General features: G+C 52.6%; 1 protein-coding gene across 10 annotated transcripts; it reads left to right on the forward strand.

The window, feature by feature from the left end:
- The first annotated feature begins 664 nt into the window (after positions 1-664).
- Positions 665-23,170, forward strand: TRMU (tRNA mitochondrial 2-thiouridylase). Of its 10 annotated transcripts, none has more exons than XM_003812378.6 (11): positions 669-1,132; positions 3,063-3,228; positions 9,237-9,343; positions 12,353-12,475; positions 16,161-16,333; positions 17,991-18,044; positions 18,134-18,200; positions 19,637-19,737; positions 21,283-21,427; positions 21,822-21,904; positions 22,674-23,170. In XM_003812378.6, the coding sequence occupies exons 1-11, from the start codon at positions 1,051-1,053 to the stop codon at positions 22,836-22,838; spliced, it is 1,266 nt and encodes a 421-aa protein (XP_003812426.3). In that variant the 5' UTR covers positions 669-1,050; the 3' UTR covers positions 22,839-23,170. The 10 variants fall into 10 exon arrangements, with proteins under 10 accessions (XP_008963014.3, XP_003812426.3, XP_008963017.4 ...); XM_034951712.3 differs by lacking the exon at positions 669-1,132 and adding an exon at positions 1,194-1,388; XM_008964766.4 differs by lacking the exon at positions 21,822-21,904 and having other exon boundaries at positions 665-1,132.
- Positions 23,171-23,283: the final 113 nt, after the last annotated feature.

The following is a 23,283-nucleotide window of genomic DNA, read 5'->3' on the forward strand; positions in this document are numbered from 1 at the left end:
GGTGGTGCTACAGCTTTTGGTTTCGTACATTTTAAGGAGACATAAGCCATAAATCAATACATGTAAGATGTAACATTGGTTCCGGAAAGGTGGGACAACTCGAAGGTGGGGTGGGGCTTCCAGGTCATAGGTGGATTCAAAGATTTTCTGGGCCGGGGGCAGTGACTCACACCTATAATCCCACCACTTTGGGAGGCTGAGGTGGGCGGATCCCTTGAGGTCAGGAGTGAGAGACCAGCCTGGCAAATATGGTGAAACCCCGTCTCTACTAAAAACACAAAAATTAGCTGAGCTTGGGGGCGGGCGCCTGTAATCGCAGCTACTAGGGAGGCTGAGGCAGGAGAATCGCTTGAATCTTGGAGGTGAAAGTTGCAGTGAGCCGAGATCGCGCCCACTACACTCCAGCCTGCGACAGAGCAAAACTCCATCTCAAAAAAATTAAATTAATTAAAAATTAAATTAAATTAAAATACTGTAAAATACTTCTATATCTTTCAGGGCCTGCCATCTGTCACGTCGGTATCCTATCGCTACGGAGAGTCCGCCTAGACAGTCTTAAGTCTGTTTTGACGTTAATGCTGGTCCGAATTCCAAAGGGAGGAGGAGGGTCTAGTGAGGCGGGTCCCACCCGGCCTTTCCCATCAGAGCCTGAACTCGCGGTTCAGGTTCCCTCTAGGACGCCCTTGGCCGAGAGGAGGCCTCCAATGGCTGGCTGGGGGGCTTAGAATTTTATTCTTGGTTTACAGCGCAGAAGAAGAGCAGTGAGGCCGGGGCGCGGGTGGGGAGGGCAAGGTGGCGGCTCAAAAAAAAGCCAGCCCCTCGCGGCCCGACAGACTCTCGGCGCCCCGCGGGTCGGTGGAGCCTCAGGGGTGAGCACAGGCCGGAGACAGGGGAACACCGCCGCGGGACAACGGAAGGCCGGACAGAACGCGGCTAAGCTGCCGCAGCTTCCGGCCGGGCCACTAGCGCGGACCCTACGGCCGGGGCGGGACTTCCGGCAAGGCGCGGAAGCGGCGGTAGCGGCAGCTGGAGAAGTTGGGCGACTGGCGGATGCAGGCGGTGCGGCACGTCGTGTGCGCCCTGTCCGGCGGCGTGGACAGCGCCGTGGCCGCGCTGCTGCTGAGGCGGAGAGGTGAGGCGGACGAGGCTCCCGCCCGCCCCCGAGCGAATGTGTCCCCGAAAACCTGTCCCCGTCCGTCGTGGCGTTGTGCACGTCTCCTCCCTCCCTGGGCCGCTGGTTGCGCGCGGGTCGGCAGGAGGACACCCCGTCCTCTGACTTTGGTTCGGAGGCTCCTCGCCCTCCACCTGTGTAGTCGGAGGTGTGCGCGACTGCAGCTCCGACTACCTGGGAGCAGTTCCGCGCCCCTCTCCACCCGCGCCCACCCACAGTGAGAAGCCGGCGGGCCGGGGTGGGGTGGGGAGGGAAGGCTTTCTCACGGATCTGCGGCGTCCACATTCACCTGTGAGACCGTGGACACTGGTGAGGGGAGCTGGGATCGCCGGGCCGGGGCCCTGACCTCTGCACACGCGGCGGCCGCCCGGTGGGAGGTCCTTGTCCTCCCCACTGAGCAGACGGACAGCTGCCGCGCGGCGGGTCTGCTTGTTCAGTGTCTCCTGTGTTCTCCGCTCGCTGGAGGACAAAGTTTTCTCCAGGAGCATTTGCATTTCTTCCGGCATCTAAACGGAGCCCCACGGGTGCTTAGGATTCCTCGGGCCCGGCGCTGAAATGAGCACTTGTTTAACTTCACCTGTGTGGCTCCCCGCGGGAGGCCTCATTCACGGAGTCACGTTTGTGGAGCTCTGCTTTGCGCCATCTTTGGTTCCTGACCTTGGGCAAGTGAATTAAGGCGTCCCCTGTAAAATTCGGCTAACACCTGCCTCACGGGGTGACTGGAGGGATTAGATGACTTAGTACATACTGATGAGTACGTGCCCAGCACATACGAGGTACACAGAAAACAGTAGTGGCTATTAGTTTATATTGTTAATAACCATAGCTATTATGGTAGGTACAGTAAGTGCCAAAGAGAAGGGTAGGCGGACCATAAGCAGAAATAGTTGTGAGGAAGGGAGAGTGGAGGAAAGCATCCTAGAGATGGAGGTGCTCAGCTAAGTCGAAAGAAGAGTAGGATGTCACTAAGCAGAGACTTGGAGGTGGAGGCGGCCCTCCCGGCAGAGTCAGCAGTGCAAGCAGAATCACAGAGGCCTGCAAGTGTAGGCTGGTTCTGGCCAGATGGAGATGGAAGGAGAGGAGCCTGGAGCACGTTTAGCCCTGATTATGGAAGATGCTATACCAGGGGCTTTAGACTGTTAGGTAGACAACATTAGTCTGGTTGATCTGGGATAGGGGTGGTCTTTCGCGTGTGGTGGTGTAGTTTTGACAAAGCTTTGTCATCAAATTTCTGTTGTTTTGGGTACTATATGAAGCCTTCTTCAGCAGTCATTTGCCCTGTCTTTCATTACATTCAGCCTACCTAAAAGAACCAGCTTTCTCATACAGGGTCGGCACCTGTGTAGTTTGCTAAGGTGGTGTAGGGCTAAAGTTGGCCTTTCCAATATTTGGGTGAATATTTTGTTACAATCGAAAAGGTAGAAAATAGGTCATAAACTAGGTGGTACAGCTCTTACAAAATATCGAAAATTTTAATTATCTTTATATCTGATCACTTAGAATCTAAGTCTTAGATGGTAACTAGAAATAACTTTTGAAAAGAGTTTCCTTTTTTGATAACTGAATGGTGCTTTGAAAAATTTTGTTGAGTTTCGACTATTCCTTCATGTATTCCACACACATTGGCTGAGCCCCTCCTGCTAGGTATGGTGCTGATACATAGATGGGGACACAAAGATGAGAAAATACCACCTCATTAATCTTGGGGACTCAGGCACCAAGATGGAAACCGGATCCCTGAAGCCACATGGCAAAGCAGGGACTGCCCGGCAGGCCAGGCACAGAGACACAGGAGCACAGCGTGTGGGGAACTTCTCAGAGCTCAGAAATCACTGCCGTTTTACCGAAGGTTGATTTATGTATTCTCTTTAATTGACCTTCTCGCCCGCAGGTTACCAGGTGACAGGGGTGTTTATGAAGAACTGGGACTCACTGGATGAACATGGGGTCTGTACTGCCGACAAAGACTGTGAAGATGCTTACAGAGTTTGCCAGATCTTAGACATCCCTTTCCATCAAGTGTCCTACGTAAAGGAGTATTGGAATGATGTGTTCAGGTGAGTGCGGGTCACAGCACAAAGGAAGCTTCCTCACACTGTGGATCCTTGCAGTGGAAGGATCCGGTAACCAGCCAGACAGACGCCTGTGCAGCCCAGCACTCTCCCTCCACGGTGGTGCTGAAGACTGCAAGAGGCCTCAGCCACCCTCGGGGCTCTGTGTTAGAGGCGAGGCCTGGACCCCACAGCACACCCAGCTCTCTCACTCCTGTCATTTTGCCACTTGCCTGAAGTCTCTTTAATGCTTTCTTGGACCTTGAGCTGTTTCTGTTGCCCAGTTAGGATAGGGGAGCTAAGGCTGAGGGCTCCCCTGGAAGGTGAGCACCAATGCCTGTGTGCTATGTGGGTCAACGATTAGGGGATTTCTGAGAAAGAGGTGATACATGGCCTGTGCCTCTGAAAACAAGAAACAAACAAAAACTTTTCTAAAATCCAATATAATCCCAATAATTAAGTGCTGTGCGCTAGGCGAGTGCCACATCTAGGAACATTAAGATGTCTGCACTGTGACCTGGTTCTGTGGGAGTTTGCGGTCTAGTTGGGAGGACATTATCTTCACAAGAGGTGACAGTGATGCGTGGCACGCAGGAAGTACCAGTGATGCTATCAATCACTGAACCCAGAGAAGGGAGAAATTTGCAGTGTGGAGTAATCAAGAAGGCTTCGCCGGAGAGGAGGGGTTGCAAACAAAGTTGTAGAGAAGGCACTCCAAATGGGGTAACGAGAGCAGCGTGAAGGGGAGAAGAAATGCTGATTGTGTATTTCAGGACCGTTGTAAAGTTTGGCTGGACTTTTGTTCCTGCAGTGGAAGGAGTGTAGGGCTCATCCTCTGGTGAGCCCTGACTGTGATGAATGTCGGGCAGTTGTCGAAGGCGTCTGACACAGCAGGCCATGTGCGCGGGACAGGCTGCCCCTGCCTGAGTGGGCTTTAGGGGCAGAAAAGCCTTGGGTTGAGTCCTGACTGTAGCTTATTATATGACCTTGGGCAATTTACTTGACTTTGTTTTTTTAATTGAAAAAAATTCTTTTTTTTCCCTGCCAACGAAGACCCAGAAGAGATACTTGACTTTTCTAAGCCTCAATTTTCTCATCTTTAAAATGAGGATAACACTGATGCCTCACAGGGTTATGAAAGAATTAAGTGAGATTAGGTTCTAGTATGTATGCCTGGTATATTAGTAAGCAGTCAATAAACATAGCTGTTTTTCTTTTCTATTTTTTTTTGAGACAGAGCCTCGCTCTGTTGCCCAGGCTGGAGTGCAGTGGCGCGATCTTGGCTCACTGCAACATCTGCCTCCCAGGTTCAAGCGATTCTCATGCCTCAGCCTCCCAAGTAGCTGGGATTATAGGCATGCACCACCACGCCCGGATAATTTTTGTATTTTTAGTAGAGACAGGGTTTCGCCATGTTGGCCGGGCTAGTCTCAAACTCCTGACCTCAGGAGATCCACTCGTCTCAGCCTCCCAAAGTGCTGGGATTACAGGCGTGAGCCACCACGCCCGCCCGCTATTTTTATTTTCATTATTAAAAAGATGAGTCTGGGGAGCTAAGCTATGAGGACGCAAAGGCATAAAAATGATATAATGGACTCTGGGGTGAGGGATAAAAGACTACACATCGGGTACAATGTCCACTGCTTGGGTGACGAGTAAACCAAAATCTCAGAAGTCACCACTGAAGAACTTATCCATGTGACCAAACACCAGCTGTTGCCCAAAAACCATTGAAATAACAATAAAACGAAATTTAGAGAGATTAAGTAAATTGACTATGGTCACCTAAATAATCAACGGAAGAGCTTGAATATGAACCCTCTGTGACTCTATGCTATAACATATGGGTGTCGTATATATTAACAACATGGACAAAACTGATGGCTGAATTTTCCTGGGGAAAGTTATCTGTAGAATGCATGATAAATGCATTAAAAACTTATCTGTAGAATGCATGATAAATGCATTAAAAACTTCTGCAGTTTTCTCGGGGACGTAAGAAAAAAAAAGAGTGTGGCAGCCAAATACAGGATAAATCTGGGGAAAGACCAAAGGCAGAGAGTCTCAGGAAGTGCTGTTGCTGGAGATTTGGACTTCATGGGGAGGGAGTGTGGGAGTGGAAGGTGAGGGCTGGCTTGTTGGACCCAGAGGACAAGTCCACCGGGCAGTAGATCTGAGGTGCTTGTTAAACACAGACCTGGACCGGGGTCTGGGGGCAGCCCTGGAATCTGCTTTAATAAGCACTTGAGCTGTGCTGGTGGTGGGGGGGTTGTCAGGGTCTTTCTTTGAGAAAAGGTGTGATGCGGCTTAGGGACTGATGTGTGTGGGAGACCAGAGAGGAGAGGGGTCAGCAGTAATTTCAAGATCAAGGCTGGGTGGCTGGGGAAAGCCGGTTTAGGGGATTCCTCATGAGTACTGTAGAGTTTGAGGTGACAACAGGGAATCCAAGTGAGCTTACACTTCACCTGCTAGCACAGCTTTTTCAGAATATACGAGTGGATGCGATTTTTGAAGTTTAGCTCAGTTGAGGCCAGATAGGAAGAGTGACTTGAATACTATGGCAAATTAGGAGCGGAGCTGGGATTAAAACCCAGAATTAGGAGCGGAGCTGGGATTAAACCCCAGAATTAGGAGCGGAGCTGGGATTAAACCCCAGAATTAGGAGCAGAGCTGGGATTAAACCCCAGAATTAGGAGCGGAGCTGGGATTAAACCCCAGAATTAGGAGCGGAGCTGGGATTAAACCCCAGAATTAGGAGCGGAGCTGGGATTAAAACCCAGAATTAGGAGCGGAGCTGGGATTAAACCCCAGAATTAGGAGCGGAGCTGGGATTAAACCCCAGAATTAGGAGCGGAGCTGGGATTAAACCCCAGAATTAGGAGCGGAGCTGGGATTAAAACCCAGAATTAGGAGCGGAGCTGGGATTAAACCCCAGAATTAGGAGCGGAGCTGGGATTAAACCCCAGAATTAGGAGCGGAGCTGGGATTAAACCCCAGAATTAGGAGCGGAGCTGGGATTAAAACCCAGAATTAGGAGCGGAGCTGGGATTAAACCCCAGAATTAGGAGCGGAGCTGAGATTAAAACCCAGAATTAGGAGCGGAGCTGGGATTAAACCCCAGAATTAGGAGCGGAGCTGGGATTAAAACCCAGAATTAGGAGCGGAGCTGAGATTAAAACCCAGAATTAGGAGCGGAGCTGGGATTAAAACCCAGCTTTCCAGGCCAGTGCTTGCTGCCGCCTTTTGGCACTGCTTGATAGGGACTGAGAGAAGGAGGCGGCCGGGTAGAGTCTTTTCCCATCTCTGGGGCTGCCCCCGAGGTCGCCCCCGGCTCCAGCCAGCCTGCCCTCTGTCCTTGCCCAGTACCAGCTGCCCGTGGAGGCATTGGTCTTTCCGCTGAAGACTCACTTCTCTAGTAGGGCTCTCTAGCTCAGAGATTTCTTTTGCATTCTTTCATTCAAGACCCCCTGGCCTTCAAGGATCAGAGTCCAGATACGTTTTAGCTGCTGAGTCTTTTAAATCTCTGTCTCCCTCCCGAGGCGCATGAAAGGCTTCTCTTCTTTCCAGTGAGAGAAGAGGCTGGGCTACTCCATTGTTTTTGCTAATGCCAAAACACACGCCTTCCCATCTGCTGTTTAGGAAAGGGTTAACAGTATGTCTTTTCAGAAACTGATTTAAATGTTCAGCCTCTTCAACATTTATTGATGACTGTGGTATAGAAAGTTTGTTGGGTCTAGGACACAGACACAGATTGCACCTTAAGTAGTTTATAGTTTAATGTGCTTCCTGGTAACTTTCCAACAATTAAAGCAAAATGGAAAGAGTGTAATAATATCAAGTGTTGTTGCAAATGTGGAAAAACATGAGTTTTTATGAACTTCTAGGGGGAGTGAGAAGTAGGAAAACAGTTTGGTGCCTGCTAAAGTGGAACATATCCAAGGAACCTCTGACCCTGTGCAGATCTGTGATCTGTCTGCATAACACAACCCTCTTGATCAGCATTGGTTTTTTTTTAACCCTTGTTGATTAATAGAGAGTTTTAGGTTAAATGAAAAAAATCACTTATACCAAAAATACACCCATTTTTAAACTCCCATAATAGGCATCATAACCCTCTTGAAGTGAATCCTCGAAGACTATGAAATTCTTGCCAAGTTTTGCTGGTATCATGGCATCTTTTTCCCATGTTCAGTCAGTCTGTTAGAGCAGAAGTTCACTGAATTAGGATAGCCTGATCCACTTTAAGCACCCAAGAGTTTGCTAGTTCTCAGAAGTGTGTGTTTGTCACCTGAGGATAGTATTTTTGGTATATTTGCCCAGTGACGCAGCATCCCAGGCTGAGATTGCAGAATGGCTCATGGAGCCCTTGTGTAGGGAAGCCTCTGACTGTGTTTCTCCTCTGTTCTCATCACGGCAGTCATCCTCACAGAAGAAGGCTTCTGCGACAAAGGTGTGGGGGGTTTTCCCCATACACCAAGCAGTGGACACCGACTGGGTGTCCTCTGATTCAGTTCCGATACCATCTACTTGGAGATAGTGCTGGATCCCAAAGGTTGGGGGTTCAGTCCCCAAGACGGACTCCCCCCACAACAGCAGTCGAAAGTATGGGCCTCTAGAACTTATGACCAACTGGCTTCCAGTTGGGATTCCCATAACTTCCTCTTTGGGTTCAATTATTAATAATTTGCTGGAGTGGTTCACAGAACTCAAAAAAACACTTACATTTACCAGTTTATTATAAAGGATGTTGCAAAGGATACAGATGAAGAGACGGGTTGGGTGAGGTATGGGGAAAGGGTCATGGAGTGTCCACACCCTCCCTGGGGACCACCCTCCAGGAACCTCCACAAGTGTAGCTGTGCAGAAGCTCTCTGAACCCAGTACTCTTGGGTTTTTATGGAGGCTTCATGACATCGCCATTCTTTCCCCCAGGATATACAGTGGGACTGTCTCTGGGGAGGGTCTTAAGACCCACAGTCAGAAAGGTAGACGCTTGTAATCCTAGAACTTTAGGAGGCTGAGGCAGGAGACTTGCTTGAGGCCTGGAGTTCAGTATCAGCATGGGCAACATGGCAAGACCTCATCTCTACAAAAAAAGAAAAGGATGCAGTGGGCCAGGTGCGGTGGCTCACGCCTCTAATTCCAGCATTTTGGGAGGCTGAGGCAGGCAGATCACTTGAGGCCAGGAGTTGGAGACCAGCCTGGCCAACATGGTGAAACCCTGTCTCTACTAAAAATACAAAAATTATCTGGGCATGGTGCTCCGCACCTGTAATCACAGCTACTCGGAAGGCTGAGGTGGGAGAATCGCTTGAACCCGGGAGGCGAAGGTTGCATTGAGCCGAGATCATGCCACTGCACTCCAGCCTGGATGACACAGCAAGACTCCGTCTCAAAAGAAAAAAAGGAAAGCTGCAGTGAAAGGAGGGCAGGAGGTCAGAGGCCCGACCCTGAGGCCTACCGCACCCAGCATGACAGCAAAGGACTAACAGGGGCGAGGTCAGAGGCCCGTCCCTGAGGCCCACCGCACCCAGCATGACAACAAAAAAATAACAGGGACTATGGGAGTTACAAGCCAGGAACTGTGGATGAAAGCCGGTACATAGCATAGCACCACAGCTCTGCAGGGGAAGTCTAAAGGATTTCATTTCCACTGTCACTCAGGCATCTTCTCTTCCTCACCTAAGCCCTGCTGTGTTGGAGGAGTCCCAGAGGCAGGGTTTTAGTGAGACCCTCATGGCCACTCCCCACTCCTGACCCCATGAGCCCTGTGAGCCTACACAGAGACGGTGGCTCCTGAGCCGTAGTGGCAGAGAATAACACCTTGTCAGGTGGCCCATGCAGCAGGTTATAAACAAATGTTTGATGACTGAAGTTCTCCTGTTTTGCAGAAAATTATAGTTTTGGTATGACAAGGAGAAATTCTACATTAAACAAGCAATTTAGTGAACTTTTTTTTTTTTTTTTGAGGAATGTTTCACACTTGGAACTGAAGTCATTTTCTTTTATTCTAGTGATTTTTTGAATGAGTATGAAAAAGGAAGGACTCCCAATCCTGACATAGTTTGCAACAAGCACATCAAATTCAGTTGCTTTTTTCATTATGCTGTGGATAATCTTGGTAAGTAATTTGGGTTTAAAACATATTTTTTTTTTTTAAAGGCAGGGTCTCGCTCTGTCACCCAGGCTGGATTGCAGTGGTGCGATCATGACTCACTGCAGCCTCGACCTCCTGGGCTCAAGAGATTCTCCCACCCCAGCCTCCTGAGTAGCTTGGACCACAGGCGTGCCACCATGGTGGCTAATTTTTTGTGGAGATGGTGTCACAACTGTATTGTCCAGGCTGGTCTCAGATTTCTGGCCTTAAGCAGTCCTCCTGCCTCGGCCTTCCATAGTGCTGAGATTACAAGCATGAGCCCCTGTGCCTAGCCTGTTTCTTCTTGTGGAAGCTCCTGATACTGAATTGCTTGCTTAGACCACCTCTTGATGTCTGTGGCTATGCTTTATGAATTTTAGGTTCTTCTTCCTGTCCCCTGCCATTGGGGTCACCATAATGAGTTTCTGAAGTTCTGGCTCGGGCTTCTTGGTTTGCTCTGTCCCACTGCAGCTCACCCTGTTGTGTGTTGCTGGGAGATACCACTGTAAGCCAGGGGCCCAGTAGTGTCGGCACTTTCAGCAATGATGTAGATTAGGCTTGCAGATTTAATATGTGAGCAACCTAAAGCTGAGTTGATGATAATGATGAAAGTTAGTTTGTGGAGTTAGGAATAAACAAATGCCTACAAAAACAAAAAATCAAAAAGAAAAATCTTAAATTTCAACATTGGGCTAACACCAAAAACAAGAAACTTAATAGAGATAAATGCAAAGTTTGCTAACTAGGTTCAGTAATTCTCCTAGGACAAGATTGGAAAGACCTAGCTTGGTTGCCATTGAATGTGCAGAAAATCTGGGGGATTTAGGTGCCCCCAAGCTGACTGAGCCAGTAGTGTGATGTCTTTTGTCAGAGCCAGCACAGACGGAGCTCACCGTGATGATCATAGAATGTCTAGGAAGGGGTGATGCGTCCCCTGTGGTCCGTCCTGGTGAGACCGTATTAGTTATTCAGGAAAAGAGTGATAGACTGATAGAATGTGAATTGATTTTTATTTTCAGGGTATCCGGAAATATGTCCTCCCTGAACTGTTGAAATTACTTTGGGTCGTAGTGGCAGTGGTCAAGTGTGTGAGTTAGGATGACATTCTTTGTGTGACACCAGCGGACAGAGTTAGGACTGGCAGGAGAAAGAGTTCCCTGAGGTGGAGGCGCAGGCAGCTGTTCAGGAAGGGAAGGCTTGCCTTTGGAGAGCACTAAGCTGTCACGAAAGCTTTTTAGGGAGCCCCTAGGTGGCTGGCTGCCAGGCACGCTGTGGAAGGAACTTCTGCAGTGAATGTTTCCACACCTGGAAGAAAGGCATGAACCGTGCAACACAGGATGAGAGGACATGACGCCCAGACTTCTGAACTCACCGTGCTTCTCAGAGGCATCCTGCGCTTTTTCTAGTATAAGTGCTGTTCTTTGAGGACATAGATGTAAAGTGGATTGTTTTCTCTAGGAGACTCAGTCAAGATGAGATCATGTGTTTCTAAAGTGCCTTTTTCAGGTCGTTAACATGCAGCAGCTAATTCTTGCTGTGTCTTCTGTTTACATTGAGCTAGTGTGGTTGGTCCAGGATGGAATCCATTTTGCTGCACCTTTCGTAAAAGTCTCTTGCAATACTAAATATCTGTAATTTTTTCTTTTTTTGAGATGGAGTCTCACTCTGTCTCCCAGGCTGGAGTGCAGTGGTGTGATCTTGGCTCACTGCAACCTCCACCTCCTGAGTTCAAGCAATTCTCCTGCCTCAGCCTCCCAAGTAGCTGGGATTAGGTGCCCACCAACATGTCTAGCTAATTTTTGTACTTTTTTTGTAGAGACGGGGTTTCATCATGTTGGCCAGGCTGGTCTCAAACTCCTGACCTCAAGTGATCCACCCACATCGGCCTCCTAAAAGTGCTGGGATGACAGGCGTGAGCCGCCGCGCCTGGCCCAGATATCTGGAATTTTTACACAGTGAAAAGGTTCTGGACTCATATGCTCTTTGGCTCATATGCTCATAGGCTCTTTGGCTTTGTGTAATATGAAAAGAAGAAACAGTGTGCTGGATGATTCTTCACTCTGATGAAAATAATACATATTTATTACGGAAAATTTAAAAGAGGAGAAACGACACCTATAATTTCACTCTCAGAATCAAAGGAATAGACCTGAGATCTTTCTTCAACTGTTTCTGTACAGTAAAAACCGTGGAATCATGGTGTTACATCCTCGCCCTACTGAATAGTGCCGGGCATTTTCCCGTGTTAGTAAACATTCTCTGTAAGGACCCCCCATTGTTATGGCAGTGCATTGTCATTCACTTCACATTCTCCCAGTGTTGAACATTTTGGTTCTTTTTTTTTTTTTTTTTTCCTCCTGAGACAGCATCTTGCTCTGTTGCCCAGACTAGAGGGCTGTGGTGCAATCTTGGCTTCCTGCAGCCTTGACCTCCCAGGTTGAAGCAGTCCTCCCACCTCAGCCTCCCAAGTGGCTGGGACTACAGGTGTGCCCACCACGCCTGGCTAATTTTTGTATTTTTTGTAAAGGTGGGATTTCACCATGTTGCCCAGGCTGGTCTTGAACTCCTGAGCACAAGCAATCATCTGCCCGCCTTGGCCTCCCAGAGTGCTAGGATTACAGGCATGAGCCACCGCGCCTGGCCTCCCTTAGTATTATCACAAACCCTGAAAGGAATATTTTGTGTTTAAATCTTTCTGTGCCTTTCAGACTGTTTCCTTAAGCCAGAAATTAACTTTGGAAAGGCTCTTAAAGGTGCAATAACACTTTAAGTAGCAAGGTTGTATCAGCTTAAGAGTTCAAGGCTGCTTGTTTGATGAAATTGGATGTGTGCCTCTGTTCCCTGGGATCTCTATGTTTGGGTGCAGGGTGGATTGTGCAGCCCCTCAGCCTAAGACTTGGGGTCTATACTCTTCTTTTGTGCCTTGGTTTATGCTGATCAAGGCCTGCAAGTATGAGTCTAAAACCTGATCCTTGTGTTCTAAAAACCTCACAGGGGCAGATGCCATTGCCACAGGTCACTATGCAAGAACTTCCCTGGAAGATGAAGAAGTCTTTGAGCAGAAGCATGTTAAGAAGCCCGAAGGGCTTTTCAGAAATCGGTTTGAAGTTAGAAATGGTAAGTTCATGTGCCCAGGTCAGAGCTGAATTCTTGTGAACAGAGTGAAATCTTTGGAGGAATGACAGTGGGTTGTGCCTGAGGATCACTGCCACCCCTCCCTCTGTGCTCCAGAGTAGCTTGTATGGGATTCACATTTGAAAAGGTGCGGTTACCAAGAGGACATTTTCCCGGAGGGCCTGTGACTGGGTAGTAAACAGTGTCCCTGCCGGCCATGGTGAGGGCTGGTGGAAAATGACATCAGATACCGATAATCCAGCTCTCGACACTATGTGTTGGTGATTTGAATGTTCCAAAAATATCTGGGTAAATATTTGACAGTGATAATTGGGGTGCTGTCAGTCTAGCCAAGGACCTGTACTTAGCAACGAGTTCTCAAGGGCGTGCGGTTCAGGCAGACTTTCAACGTGCTGTGAGCACAGGATCTGCTGTGGATCGCATGGGCTCAGCAGTCAGGCTTTGTAGCCGTATTTACACGTTAGTTTATGCATGTTAGGGAGCCAAGTTTCACCTTTCTAGAAAAAAGTCAATGGCAGACAGTGAGCTGGGAAGCTGCTAGCTTGTCCTGGTGTACATTCGTGTGTAGAAAAGAGGAATTCCCTGTATTGTTGAGCGAAAAACCAAGTGGGGCTCAGAGCCGTGTTTCCGCACGGAGCGTCCGTCCATCAGTGGGGACCCCTGAAGGGCAGCGTTGCTCTTCTGTCCGGAAGTTCGGATGTTGGAGGGAGCCTTGTCCCGCCATCTGGGGAATAGGGGTCTCTGGGGCTGGGGCAGGGCTTTACATACACACATTTCTTTTTTAATTATTATTTTTATTTTTATTTTTTTGAGAGAGGATCTCACTCTGTCAACCGGGCTGGAGTACAGTGGCCCGATCTTGGCTCACTGCAGCCTCCACCTCCTGGGCTCAAGTGATCCTCCCACCTCAGCCCCACCAAGTAGCTGGGACCACAGGTGTGCGCCACTATGCTCGGCTTTTTCATTTTTTCGTAGAGATGAGGTCTCGTTAATGTTGTCCGTGCTGGTCTTGAACTCCTGGGCTCAAGCGATCCTCCCACCTCGGCCTCTCAAAGTGTTGGGATTACAGGTGTGAGCCACCAAGCCCGGCCTCACACGTTTCACATCACTCCTCTTAGCAGTCCATGAGGTGTGTGCTCTCATCCCGTTTCACAGATGAGGAAACCGAGGCCCGGATGAAGCCATCTGACCTGGGTCCCTCGGGTGGCAGAGCTGGATTTCAGTGCACTTCCGCTCACTCCCCAGCCCCTGCTGCTTCTGCTGGGTCAGGCCCCAGCTGAGTTCTTTCCTCAGCGTTGCTGAGCCCATCCTGAAGGCTGCAGTGATGGGGCGGGGCTGTGCTTGGTCAAGGAAGCCCTGAGTGTGCCAACAGTCGTCTGCCGCCCTCTGTTCCCTCTTCGCCTTCCTTCCTTATGCCAGAGGGTGATCAGGTAACTGTACTGACTTGAGCCCAGAGAAGAGCAGCCCACTCCCGTAAGACAGCCCCCCATTTCAGGAAGACATGGGTTCGAATGCAGAGTCCTGCCACTTGGTAACTCCAGGGTGGAATTCACCAAGTAATTGTGCATTTACGGGGCCTGAGGAGATGGAGGGTTAATTTCCATGTTGAATAGATGCGCCTGCTTACCTCCTAGAACACTGTGTGCTCTGCAGAGCCATCGACCTTTATTATAGGCCACGTGCCCTCGGAAACTTGGGACAGTACTGATGGATGCGTTCTGTTGAGTGCGTTTGGCATGTGGGAGTTGTGATGGTGCACGGTGTCTTGGCCTTTACTGGGTTTTGTAGGCACACTAAGGTTTCCATTTCATTCTTCTTCAGTTGCCCTGGCCCAGCCTGGGTCTCTGGGGAGAGCACCTGCAGGGGCAGTGGACGGCCTGGGCTCAGGGTCGGTCAGCACCTGAGACCGGCGCTCCTAGGCCTGGCCTGTGACTGGGCTGATTTTCCCCCACACAGCGTGCTACCACCGGCCTGGCAGAGCCAGCACGGGGGCCGGCGTGTCAGTGAGGCTCCAGCACAGGCAGCCTCCTCCAAATGTTGTTCATTCCTTTCTGTGCTTTTTCCTCTATAGCAGTTCAGTTAGGGTCGCCAGCTTGCTTTTTTGAAAATCATAGATTTTTAGTTTGTTTTAAAATGACTCAGAACTAGGAGAAAATGCAAATGGCTCCTAGTTTTCTGAGGCTTTTACACACATGCAGTGTTTGACTGCAGTTAGTTTGGGATTGAAAGTGGACTCTGAGGCCAGGTGCGGTGGCTCATGCCTGTAATCACAGCACTTTGGGAAGCCAAGGCAGGCGGATCATGAGGTCAGGAGTTCCAGACCAGTCTGGCCAACATGGTGAAACCCCATCTCTACTACAAATACAAAAAAAAATTAGCCGAGTATGGTGGCACGTGCCTGTAGCCCCAGGTACTCCGGAGGCTGAGACAAGGAGAATCACTTGAACCCAGGAGGCGGAGCTTGCCGTGAGCCGAGATGTGCCACTGCACTCCAGCCTGGGCGACAGAGCGAGACTCCATCTCAAAAAAAAAAAAAAAAAAAAAAGTGGACTCTGGAAAGTGCTCTGCTTCCGTGGCGACTGGTCGGCTGAACTTGGTCTCACTTGTCACTCAGTTCTGCTCTTTGTACCTGCCAAGTAAGGGAGGGGGACTCGGGAGGCTGGGCAGCCTCCAGCCCCGCCGCCTCCACCTGCATCACTTTGGGCGAGTCATATGTGATGAACTGGGCCGGCTCCAGTCTCCCCTCTGTAACGTGGGGAGAATTCTCCCTCTCACGGCTAACGTGGGAATCAGCAGATGGAAAACACTAGCTACACAGAGTGTGTACTGTACACGTGGCTCTGCCAAGCCAGGAAGGGTACGTGTGCTGTCTGACCGTCATGGCATGTGGCGTGCTCTGAGTGTAACTCGAAAGGAGAAGTTTATGAGAAAGATTGAAAGAAGCCAGAAAACTGACGTTCGTCTTAGTTTTTTGCCATTGATCATTGGACTCGAGAGTGGAGAACTGTACGGTTCTAAGCCAGGTTTACTCACACCTCTGCTCCGTTGCCTTAAAGCCAGAAATGGTTCTTTACAATCACATAGGGAATGTCGGAGGAACTGCAGGGGCACCTAACAGATGTCAGCTGAGACTCAACAAAAAAAACATTTTTACCAAGAAAGCTAATGCCTTCACAGGTAGGGCGCTGCTGGAGGCGTGTGCTGGCCGCCGGGCAGTGAACCTGGAAAGTGTAGAGTCCTTGAAACCACTGTGGCACGAACACATCCTGTGGTTGTTGGAAGAAGGCACAGCTGACACTATATCAGTGGAATTTTCTGCCAGCAACTAGCTTACTCCATTTTCCAAGATTTGGCTGAATTTATTATTTTTTTTTCTTATCACTTGAGAACATTTTTTCATGTGATGTTTCATCTTTGAAAATATTATAATCTGAAGTATGAGCTGGAATAATTTCTTTGTCATATAAAATCCTTGTTTTTTTTTGGAGGTGCGAATTTTTCTTACATTAACCCGTGGTGGTCTTTTCCCTCGTAGTTGCTATTGAGTGTTGATGTCTGCCTCTGACAGGCTAGGGGTAGTCTGTCTAAGTGAACAGAAGGACATTGTTGAAAGTGAAGTATCATTATTTTTATTCCTGCATCGTCTTTTGTTCTTTATTCTTGGCAGCGGTAAAACTCCTCCAGGCAGCCGACAGCTTTAAAGACCAGACCTTCTTTCTCAGCCAGGTTTCCCAGGATGCCCTGAGGAGAACCATCTTCCCTCTGGGGGGATTAACGAAAGAGTTTGTAAAGAAAATCGCTGCTGAGAATAGACTTCATCATGTGCTTCAGAAGAAAGAGGTACGAGTGAGCAGTTTCCTTTCATTAGTGCCTGTTTCCCTTTCCCGACTGCACGGCGCGGAGCAGCTGGACCTGTGGGTCCCGCACCACTTCCCCTTCTCCAGGACCTAACATCAAAGGCGGGCCTTGGAGCAATAGATGGAGGAGTTTGCTCAGGCGCACGGTACAGGGCTCTGCTGACATCGGGAGCAGCCTATACGAGACTCCTTGCTTTTTTCCTCTCCTCTGCCCCTATGTGGTAGGCAGCTTTCCCCGCAGCCTTGGCAGCTGGTGGGGTGCTCTTGGGATGGCCTGCCTGCCAGGTGAGTGCCAGGCAGTGTGATGCAGCCCCGAGACCCCTGGAGGGGCAGGTGCTGTGCCGCCGTCTGCACACTCGTGTGCCCTGTCACCCGCTTGCCCGGCACAGACTCGTTCGGTGCCATCTGTTCTGGGCGCTGTGCTGCTGGGCCGCGAGGAAGTGGTGACGCGCACACAGTTGCATCTTTGCCTCCATGGAGCCCGCCCGCGAGTGGGGACAGAGGCAGGAGGCCAATCAGTGTAAACCTAGAAAATGTCTACGGAGGGAGGTGTAGGACCCTGGGTGGGAAGCACCAGTGGGGTCTGAGAGTAGGGAATGGAGATGCCAAAAACGGCCTCAAAAGAAGTCACATGGAACCTGAGACCTGGAGGAGGAGAGGATCCGGTGTCCCAGAGAGGGCTGGGAAAGTCCAGGTGAGGGAACGGCAGTGCAAAGGCCTTGAGGCGAGGAGAAGCCAGGGAGCCGCTGTGGGGGTGCCTGCCTGTGGCCCCAGCTCCTCAGGAGGATCGAGCGCGCCCAGGAGTTTGAGGACAGCCTGGGCAACACAGCGAAACTCGTCTCAAAAAGAGAGAACCCGGAGTGTTGGCGGAACTAGGATGAAGCCCGTGGGAGGGCCTTGGGGATGGAGGGCGAGGGCGCTGTGGGATGAGCCTCACCTCTTCAGGGGCCAGTGCGGTGGGAGCTGTCGCTCCTTCGTGTCTCTTCCTGGTAATGGAAACGGCCATACCTTTCATCAGAGCCATCTTCCCTGAAGGGCACGCCCACCGCCCGTCCTCCTCTCCTCTTGTCTTCCGTTTCCAGCGTCGCTCTGTGGTGGGAGCCGCAGGGATGGAAGGGCAGTCTTGAGAGACACAAACCAGAGTAAACGATGCAGCCCCTGATGGGGCCACGGTGGAGAGCGCACGCCGCCCAGGCTCCCCAGCTAGGGCAGATGTGCTTGAGGAAGGCGCCTCTCTCCTCTGACTCCCCTGGAGCCCTCCCCTAAGGCCTTAGCTTCAGGCCTGGCTTTCCTGCTACCTGCCCCTTCTCTGGTCCCTGTCTCTCCCCCGCTCCTCACAGGACAGTGGCCTGAAGGACCTGACCGGGTTCTGCTTTCTTCCCCGGGGCAGCTGGTGTGAGGGTCTGCCGCGCAGGGTCAGACCCCGCGGGCCGAGACAATGAGGCGTTCTCTAAGGCTCTGGCATCGTGTGCGCCGGCTGTGACTGGCGGCCGAGGGTGCCGGTGGGCAGCCGGGCCCCTACCCTGGAAGCAAAGTGTGGGGCGAGGCTGGAAGGCCCCAGGGCCTGCTCAGGATGTCTGGGTACAGTGTGGGCCACCGCCACTTCTGCTCCTCTCACGGCTGCTGTCTTCTCATTTCAGAGCATGGGCATGTGTTTCATCGGGAAGAGGAATTTTGAACATTTCCTTCTTCAGGTGCGTGCTGCTCTTTGACACAAAGAGATGGGGCTGTGTGTCTGCCCTGGGCCTAGATCTCCGTCGGTAATGACATGTTTGTTTTCCAGTATTTGCAGCCTCGACCTGGTCACTTTATTTCCATAGAAGACAATAAGGTTCTGGGAACACATAAAGGTGAGGTGCAGACTCTGCCACTTGTCATCTGAAATGCCTAGAGCTGTGGCGTTTCAGCTCTGGGAGACTAGACCAGAGTTCCCGTCGTCCCTTCCACTTGGCTGGCGAATTGTAGAAGGCTCTGTGGGGCGGCCGGGGGCGGGCACGGCCTAGGGTGGAACAGTTGCCTTGATGGTGGCTGGGTGCACTTCCAGATGTGGCCTCAGCTGAGATGCTGGAGTTCATGAAAAGCGCGCCTCTGACTCGGAAGGACTGTACTCTGTGAGTTACGTATCAAGTCCCTGTAAAAAGAATGATTTCCTTCCTGTGTAAGGAAAATGTTAAACTACACAAAACTCCACTCTGATTCAGGAAGTAAGGTGGACGTCCCGGCATGGTTTGAATGATTAAGGACCACATGCAGCGATGGGATCAGGCGTCCGCGCTGGCCAGGGTGCTGCTCGCTCATGTGCAGACCCTTACTGCGGTGAGGCCTGCGTGAGCCTGTGCTGTGCCTGGTGTCAGGGGACAGGCTCCGAGTTAGTCACACTGTGCAGTCCTGCCATGGGGACAGAGTGCAGCCATTGTTGGGTTAGTACAGTGGCGGGGATGTGCCTGCCGGCGTGATGATCAGGCAGGTCTTGACACAGCACAGACCTGAGCTGTGGGACTGGCCAGGAGAGCCAGGCTGCAGCTCGGGTGTAGGGCGTCTCGCAGTGAATTGCACTTGGAGATCTTCTACCTCTTGTGGAGGGGAGAGGGCAGGCGGAGCCGGGGCTAGGCATTCCTGAGACAGGTGGCGGTGACAGCCTTGCTTGGGACAGAACTGCCAGACAGGATTGCCCATGTATCTGCCAGCCCTGGCCCCAGCAGGAGCCAGTTGGATGACTTATGGCTTCCACCTGCAGTTCACTTCACTGAAGAAGGCTGCCGGCCCAGGCCACGTGGTAAATCCCATGAGGTTTTCTCTGCCTGTGTGCCCCACTGCAGGGGAGGGAGGCAGTGAGTTTGCCATCTGCCGTGTGACATTGTGAGGGTGCGCAGAGCAGCTGGGGGTAGCCCGGATGCAGTTACTGCATTAGATGGATACTGTGAAGACGCGCAGCTGTCATGGGCTCAGCAAGAAGGGCCCCTGGCGTCACACAGGGCACCCAGCCGCATCCTGGGCCTAGGGTCAGGGGCTCCTACAGCTGGAACCTGCACCTTCTGGGGCACAAGGTGCCTTCTTTGTGGCCACCGCATCCCATGTCCAGCCCAGGCCTGGACAATGATGAGATGTGCTCAGGTGCTTGGTCAGGGCTGGCTTTGGTGGTTGGAGAATCGTATCTTCCTAGTGAGTTACACCATTGCTGGGCCTGCTCTGGGCTCCCCTCCCAGCATCTGCCTTCATGATCAGAGGCGTGACATGTGGGCTGTAACTTGTTGCCCAGCCTCATGGAGAAACTGTCTTTCTGTAGGTTGGTTCCTGTATACCTTGGGCCAGAGAGCAAACATAGGTGGCCTGAGAGAGCCCTGGTATGTGGTGGAGAAGGACAGCGTCAAGGGTAACGTGTTTGTGGTGAGTGGGCCGGCCTCTGAGACAGCACTGGGGCTGGTTCTGGCAGGGCCAGCAGTGCTTCCAGACCAGGGCTTGAGAAGGCCTCCAGCAGCCGTGGCTTCCTGGAGGCTGTGACTAACTCTGTTCCTGTCCTTGGTCCCCTGCCTTTCCTGGGACTGGCCATGGTGGCAGGAGAGTTTTAAGGTATTCATTAGGCTGAGTTGTATGCTAGTCTTTTAATCATCATTGAACCCCGATACACAGATACAGTGTCTCCAATTTTATGAAAGAGGACAGCGACGCCCAGAGCTTGGGTGGCTCATCCGGTGGAGAGGGCATGGCCTGTAGGATCCAGTGAGTTGTTGTCAGGCAGGTGCAGATGGCCAAGCCAGGATCAAACCAAGCCTTCCACCACAGTGGGGACCTTACCACTGTGACCCTGGCCTCAAAGCAGGGCCGCTCAGCGGCGGCAAGCTCACCCCACCTTCAGGGGCCTTGCCAGTGTCTAGAGGCATTTTTGGTTGTCACAGCTTGGGTGGAAAAGCAAGGACACGGGTGCTGCTGCATCTGTGGGTCAGGCCGGGGACGCTGCTGGCCGTGTTCAGCACAGCCTCTTCCCTGAATGACCCAGCCTCCACCTTGGCGCACGGAGCTGAGAAGGCCCACTCTCAGCGCCCTGGCTGCTGGCTCATGTTCTGGCACGAATGCTGGGGCGCCTTCTCTTAGACGGAGGCGGGGGCCAGCAGGCGCCACCCGCCGATTCCAGGACATCTCCTAACTAGGAAGACCTGTGGGGTGAAAAGCCTGGCTGCGAATGAATTAAATGATCTAGATTTCAGTTTGCTGTGAGAAGACCAGAAGGGTTAACCAACGGCCTCCTGTCCCTGGACGGGTCTTGGTGCCCGCTTAGAACCCAAAGCCCTTAACTTCATGCTCCTCGTCCTGCTTCAGGGGCGGGGCTTGGCACAATCCCAGGAGGTGCCAGGTCTCAATGGCCCGAGGCCATGGGTGGATGACAGGGAGCAGGGGCCTCAGAACCAACCTAGGGTGTCTGGGGCCCCTCAGACCAGGGCCAGTCCTGGGGCACCTGCGGTAAGCCAGCAGCTACCCGTCCCTCCTTTCTCCTCAGCCATTTGGTGTGTGGAGGAATTCCTGGGGTGGCCTTGAGAGAACAGCCCGTGGTGTGGCTGGCCCATGTCCCTGCGAATAGAAAAACCAGTCCTCGAGGGGAGCCGTGCTGCTGCCCCACAGGTGGTTGCAGGTGGAGGGCCTGAGTCAGACTTGAACCCGCAGCATTCACTGTCATGGGCTCGGATCTCACCCCTGCCTCTTGCCCACTCTGACATGGTACTTCCTTCCTGGGCCTTAGTCTCCTCATCTGTAAAATGGGGATTCAAAGGCCCGGCGGGTCATGAGATGAATTTCTGTGTGTAGAACACTTCGAGCCGTGCCAGCACCGTTACCTGTGTGTGTGCTGGTAGGACAGTTGTTCCCAGGGACCACACTGAGGCCGGCCTTGGGGCGAGGTGCCCCTCGGCGTCCCCACCTTCGCATTCCATTCTGCAGGCCCCCCGGACAGACCACCCAGCCCTGTACAGGGACCTGCTGAGGACCAGCCGCGTGCACTGGATTGCGGAGGAGCCTCCCGCAGCACTGGTCCGGGACAAGATGATGGAGTGCCACTTCCGATTCCGCCACCAGATGGCACTAGGTGACTGACGGGAGGGCTCCTGAGGACGGGCCCCTTGAAGCTGAGCTTCCTGAGGCCAGATTTGGGCCAGGGATGGGAGACCCTGGGGTAGGAAAGTCCCGTTGTGGAGATTATTTGGAGATTACCTAAAATATTTAGAACTCCCGTGTCCTGTGCCTGCCCTGAGCGAGGCCTGGGGGTGCTGGGAGCAGATGCAGGCAGGCCCCGGCGTGTTGGGCTGAAGCAAGCGTGTACACTACCCCGCAGTGTCCTGCTGCGCCCAGGCTGGTGCCCTGCCCTTCCCCTCTAAGCAGGGGTTCTTGACCCCGTGGGCTGGTACTCCTTTCTCCCTGGGGGCCTGAGGTCGACCAGGAAAGGCCTGTGCCCCCTCCAAGGGCCCCTCTCTTCTACCCAGTGCCCTGTGTGCTGACCCTCAATCAAGATGGCACCGTGTGGGTGACAGCTGTGCAGGCTGTGCGTGCCCTTGCCACAGGACAGGTGCGTGGGGTGTGGGGGTGAGCCCGGGAGGACTGTACTGCTCTGCACCCTGCCAGGGCACCCGGGTTACAGAGGAAGGGGCTGAGGCCCAGGAGTAGGGTGTGCTCGGGTCACACAGCTGGTGAGGGCAGAGTGCCACCAGCCCTGCCCTGGGGGCTCCTCCCACAGTGACAACTGTGAGAGGATTTCCACTCTGGTGTCACCAACCAGCCAGTTCCTGCTCGGGCCCTGAGAGGCTCAGCTGCTGCCCGGGCCCCAGAAGCGAGGACAGAAAATGGAAGGGGCATGAGGACGGTGCTCAAAGAGGCAGAGGGTCGGGGCCCCTGTGGGCCGAGTGTGCAGGAGCTCCGAGGATGGGTGCCTGGTGTGTGTAGGCCTGAGGGCTCTCCAGGGGCAGGTGGTGGGAGGGAACCTGGGGTGAGGGGAGCAGAAGCATCCTCAGGCTGCCACCATGCTCCTTCCTGTCACAGCTCCACGTTCCCAAGGGCTGCAGAGACCTGCCAGTCCCTGGAGTCCCAGGATAGGCCCCTGTGACTGTCCCACTCAGGGAGAGGTACCCTGAAGACCCTCCCTAGTGAAGCCACTGGGTGCCCCAGGCCTCGCCTCTCCTCTCCTGTTCAGCAGCAGCAGCAAAACCCTGCTCCCCTGGGAGCTCAGCGCCTGGCGCTCCGAGCACAGGCCAGGCCCCATAGGGGAGCACTCTGCCCCTGCCTGCCCTCGGCTGGCTCCCTGTGGCACCCCTGATGCCAGGGTCTCTTCCCCCCTACAGTTCGCTGTGTTCTACAAGGGGGACGAGTGCCTGGGCAGCGGGAAGATCCTGCGGCTGGGGCCGTCTGCCTACACACTACAGAAGGGCCAGCGCAGAGCTGGGATGGCCACCGAAAGCCCCAGTGACAGCCCAGAAGATGGTCCAGGCCTGAGTCCCTTGCTCTGACAGAGATGGAGCTGCTAGAAGGAACCTGGAGAGCAGGACCCAGGGCTGGGCGGCTGGTGAGCAGTCCAGGTGCCCAAGGGCCAGCTTGCTGCTGCCCAAAGCAGAGGAAGCCGGGCTGGCCGAGGGTCCGAAAAGCCTGCAGGGGCCCGGCGAGCCCCAGGAAGAGCCTCACCTCCAGGCTGGGGCTCTGGCTGCTGGAGCATCTGCTGGCTGGTGGGGTGGCCCAAGTTCCCCTTCACCGCCCCCAGGGAGGGTTTCCCACCTCAGAGTACACCGAGGGGACCTGCAGAGGGGGCTGTCGGGACAGCGTGGAATAAACATTATTTCAAGGACACAGAGTCTGATCGCTGCCTCCACTGGGGCCCAGGGGGCTCCACATCACTGACCCCCTGGCATGGAAAGGCAGGTGGACTGCAGACGCAGCCATGGCAACCTGCGTACCTCT

The sequence above is a fragment of the Pan paniscus genome, chromosome 23 (genome assembly GCF_029289425.2).
Source record: "Pan paniscus chromosome 23, NHGRI_mPanPan1-v2.0_pri, whole genome shotgun sequence".
NCBI classification, from domain to species: Eukaryota; Metazoa; Chordata; class Mammalia; order Primates; family Hominidae; genus Pan; species Pan paniscus.